This window comes from Empidonax traillii, unplaced genomic scaffold (assembly GCF_003031625.1).
Source record: "Empidonax traillii isolate 1590-97213 ecotype Southwest subspecies unplaced genomic scaffold, ASM303162v1 scaffold926:size687835, whole genome shotgun sequence".
Classification (NCBI taxonomy): domain Eukaryota; kingdom Metazoa; phylum Chordata; class Aves; order Passeriformes; family Tyrannidae; genus Empidonax; species Empidonax traillii.
In genome coordinates, this window is record NW_020956119.1 from 658,718 (window position 1) to 663,174 (window position 4,457).

The 4,457-nt window shown below is 51.5% G+C and overlaps 1 protein-coding gene across 1 annotated transcript; it reads right to left on the reverse strand.

The window, feature by feature from the left end:
• Positions 1–1,341: 1,341 nt before the first annotated feature.
• RASL11A (RAS like family 11 member A) lies at positions 1,342–3,454 on the reverse strand. Its single transcript, XM_027903029.1, has 4 exons — positions 3,275–3,454; positions 3,126–3,182; positions 2,974–3,053; positions 1,342–2,770 (listed from the first exon to the last, which is right to left on the reverse strand). Exons 1-4 carry the CDS (start codon positions 3,393–3,395, stop codon positions 2,318–2,320), a joined length of 711 nt encoding a protein of 236 aa, XP_027758830.1. The 5' UTR covers positions 3,396–3,454; the 3' UTR covers positions 1,342–2,317.
• Between the last annotated feature and the right edge of the window lie 1,003 nt (positions 3,455–4,457).

A 4,457-nucleotide genomic window follows, 5' to 3' on the forward strand; every position in this document is an offset into this window, starting at 1 on the left:
CTCAGGACTGAAGAAGATGCTGGGGCAAAATGAGCTGGGAGCCAGCAGGCTCCTTCTCTGCTTTTCCTGTCAGCTCATGGTGGAAAACTGGGTGAAGGTAGATGTGCACCAGCCAGGGCAAATTCAGACAAACAGCATAAATGTCTAATTTATGTACCTGTACCCAAAAGTGTTATTCAGAATGGCCCAAGTCAGCCACTGCCTTTGGCTAAAGGTTAGTCAGAACAGCCCTCCCTCCTTGCCATAGGCATGCTTTAGTCAGTCAGATTCCCCATTACATCCCTGAGAGGCTCATCCTGCCCAACATGTGGCCAGAACAGCCCAACAGCATGAGAAGTGTGAGGAGAGGATGGAAGGGTTTGTGCCTTGACCTGAACATGGGTGCATATATAGCAAAGTCCATCTCTTCAGCCTGTCCCCGTGACAGAAAGAGACTGGGAAAATGACTGTTTACCCTCCTGCTCTTGCCCATCCCTGCCCATCGTGTGTCTACTGACTCCTGCACAAACTCTCCCCCATGTACCATGGTGGGGTCCTGAGCTTCTGCTTTGCCAGGGGTAGCTGGAGGCACCCGAAGTCAAATTTCCCCGTGAACGTGTGGCCTGTGTGATGAGTGCAAGTCTGCCAGGGATGTGCTCATTCTTATCAATCTTATCCCCCTGCCACCCTTGAGACCCCAGCTCAGCATCCTGGGCCTGGCAGAGCAACTCTCACAGCAAAGAAGTATTTAACACGTGTTAAAACATGTATTAACACATTTAAACAGTACTTTGATTTGTCCAGGCTGTCACTATGCTTTTGACACGAATTAACTCCAAGTTTTGGACCCAGTTGTCAGTCCCAGTTTCAGTCTGTTCCTGCAGGTCTGGATCTGCTTCCCTTTCAGCTCTCCTGTTCCCTTTTGTAGAGCAGCACAGGGCCTTCAGGGAAGAGACACACAGATAACATGCCTGGACTGACACAGGCACATAGCTCTGGGTGGGGAATAATGCTGCTGGCATCCATACCCCTACCCAGTGCTAACACAGGCCTCTGAGGCTTCCACAAGGAGCATAATCTTTACCTTGCTCAGTCACCCACCCCTAAATTACCACCATCAGAAAGGCCTTCATTTGCCTTTCATTTACCTTTCATTTTCCTAGGAGGTGGCCTAGAAAGCTTCAAGTCTCAGGGGACAGAAACAGCACAGAATGCCCCGTCACTACTTGCCTTTCCTAACAAAAGGAAATGGTCTTTGGACCTAATCTGTGAGATTTTAAAAAATAAAGTCTTACTCGTGTTGCGCTCAAGTGCGGAAAGCAGTTTGTCCTGTACAGATTAATCCACTTCTACACTTTCTACTCAGCATGGAACAGTTTTATTTTTTACATACATATTTGAGAGGCACACTTGAAGAGCAAAACTCACATTCTGTGCTCAGACATCCAGCAAACAGTTAATAAACCCCATTCTAGTATGCTTTAGAGCTTATGTGAAATAAGAGTAAAAAGTCTGACCTGTTTCCAATAGCTACAAAATTACCCTGGAGAAGATAAAGATGTGATTCCTTTTAAACGTAGCTATTTTCTGTTCAGGGAACCTACGCATCAGTCCTTCCTATCACACATCTCCAGAGAAAGCAACAGCCATCCCACACACTCCTCTGTTGCGGATTGCTCAGCACTTTGTTCCACAGTAATCTGTAGGAGAAACTCAACCCTCCTGTTAAGTGCTTGGGGCTCAAAAGATTAATTTTGTGGAACAGATCAGAAGCACATCAGAAATTGGACCTCATTCCTAACAGCTTATCAGCATTCAGGCTATTACAGGTACAAACAAAACAGCAGTTCTGAGAGAGGAAAGCAGTCCTGTTATAATCAGCATTCTTACAGTTTCATATTTTCATGTTGAATAGAGTTGTTTTTTTTTTTTTTTCTCCTATAAAGGAGAAAAAGGCTTTCCAAGCACTTTACAAAGGCAGGTGAGTTACAACATTATCATTCCCATTTTACAAACAGGAAACTGAGGCCTCAAAAAAAAAAAAAAAAATCATTTGAGTAGCATAATACAGCAAATCCCAGCCCAAAATAGAAATGGAATCAAAACCTCCAGGCAAAAACTCTTTTTCTCCAACTACTTCTATTTAGTTGCTATATAGCTTTTTTCTTTTTTTTTTGGTAAAATTAACCCAACCAGTCAAATGAGAGAATGGCAAGGAAATTGCAAGCCTTGACATACTTACTTCTATACTGCTGGCATTAGTACAAAAATAAATATTTTTATTAACTAGTTTACAAAAATAAAGTCTATTAAGTCACACAGGATCTCACTGGGAGGTTTATTTGACTTTGGAAGATAAAGCCTGTTTGAAACGTCTCTTTAGATCTTGCATGTTGGGAGATTTGGGCCGAGGGATGATAGACGTCCGCCTCCTATCCGTGCTGCCGGCATGCTGTAGTTTGCTGACCTCCTTGCAAAGATACTGGAAGACATCACAGACGCCTTGGGAGTCATCACTCGTGGAGATTTCCAAGAACAGGCTGCCCAGTTCATTTGCCAGCTGTAGTCCCTCTTTGGCCTGTACTTGCCTGGCATGGAGGAGGTCTGCTTTGTTCCCCACAATAATGATGGGAGTCCTGGCATCTGGGTGGACCTTGCGTATGTGCTGGTAGAGTGGCTGGACTGATTGGTAGCTGCTGTAGTCTGTGATGGAGTAGACCAGGAGGAAGCCCTCTGCCCACTTCACACACCTGGACAGGGAGTCCGGCACCTGCACACAGTCTTCCTGCACCTGCAGTGTAACAAAGAGCACAGATTAGGCATTAGGTGGTGACAGTATAAAGCCTATAGCACAGACAGCACCGTCAAGCAGGTCCAAAGGGAAGCCTGAGTTCTGTCTCAGGAGACTAAGTCTGGGCATGTACGAAATCTGGGCTCAGAAGCTGAGCTTCTGGGCGGCAGAGAAGAACCGATCGATTCAAAGCATCTCCGTACCTGGATGCACCCCGGCGTGTCTTGGATTTGTACGGCAACGTGGTCCCCCTCCAGATGGACCATCCGGGAGTAGAGGTTGCCTGGGGAGCAGAGAGCCGTGAGCCGCGGCCGCGGGGCCCCCGCCGCGCCCGCCCCGCCGCCCCCCGCCTCACCTGTGTTGGGCTCGTAGTCCCCGATGAACCGCTTCGTCAGGAACCGCACGATCATGGCTGAAACACAGAGCGGCCGCGTTAGGTGGGGCGGACGGGCGGACGGAGGGGCAGGGGAAGGGGACGGGCAGCCCCGCGCCCCCCGCACTCACCGCTCTTGCCGACGCCGCGGGCGCCCAGCACGGCCAGTCGGACCTGGGCGCCGGGCGGCGCCGGGGGGCACTCGGCGATGGGCGCCAGCAGGAAGGGCTGGGACATGCTCGGCAGGCGCATGGGAGAGGCGGCTCCAGAGGGCTCGGAGCGGCTCCGCTCGGCTCAGCCGGCAGCGCCCGGTGCGGGTGGCCCACGGCGGCCTTTAAAGGTTCCGGCGGCAGCACCGCCCCGCTCCCGCGGCACCGCCTCCCCGGGAGCAGCCCGCCTCCGGCTGTCCCCCCGCAGCGCTCTCCCCGAGTGCCCCTCAACGCCATCCCCCCGCTGTCCACCCTGGCTGTATCCCTGCCCCTTCCTCCCCGCCACCCTCCCTGTTCCCGGGGCGTTGAGGGGCCCCGGTGGGCGCAGGCACCAGTGGGCTGGGGGAGAGAGAGCCCATGCAACCTGTGGCCCAAGTTTGGGGCAGGCACTGCAGCACCCTGCTGTGCATCGCCCCGGCCCGAGGCAGGCGGACAGATGCCAACAGAAGCCTCACTAGATCTGGGATTTGCACTTCTATGCCCCAAACCAGCCCCAACCACTGCAAGAGGCTCCAGCTTTATGCACTACCCTTCCTGCAGCCAAGGACTTGAGCCTCGAAAGAAAGGAAATTGATTTTTTACCTCAGACTGTTTTGTTTCCTGCACCTGGACACATTCCTTCACACCCAGTCTTGAAACCCCGGGTTGTGGATCAAGCAACAGCCAGCCCTGAAACCTAAGTGGTGTTGATTTGGCCCTTTGGGTTTCTGAAGTGGAAGAATTTCAGAGAAGAAAGGTTCTCCACCACGGGCTGCCCTTAAATGAGCCTCAAACCTGCAAGCAGCTGTGGGGATGTTTCAGTTTCTGCAAACCGTTGCCCAGGCTTCGGCAAAGCTGCTTCTGCTGTGCACTGCTTTGTAAGCATGTAAGTGCTTACAAGATAAATAACCCATTCAAAGGCTGCTTTCATTTTTATCAAGGAGATAGCACATACCAGCACAGAAGAGGCCAGTGGCTGGTACTCAGAAGGAGTGATCTCACAGTATTGAAGGATGGAGTTACTGTGGGAGCTGCTGGGCCCTGGCTGTGGGGTTGATGCCCAAGGGCAGCTGAGGTGGCCCTGGATGCCCACACAGGCAGCTGGGCTGAATCTTGGCAGAGGTGG

Coding starts and splice junctions, on each gene's coding strand:
- RASL11A (XM_027903029.1), bottom strand. CDS start 3,395: ATGCGCCTGCCGAGCATGTCCCAGCCCTTCCTGCTGGCGCCCATCGCC. Junction 3,054..3,125: donor GGACTACGAGCCCAACACAG/GTGAGGCGGGGG, acceptor TCTGCTCCCCAG/GCAACCTCTACTCCCGGATG. Junction 2,771..2,973: donor ACACGCCGGGGTGCATCCAG/GTACGGAGATGC, acceptor GTTACACTGCAG/GTGCAGGAAGACTGTGTGCA.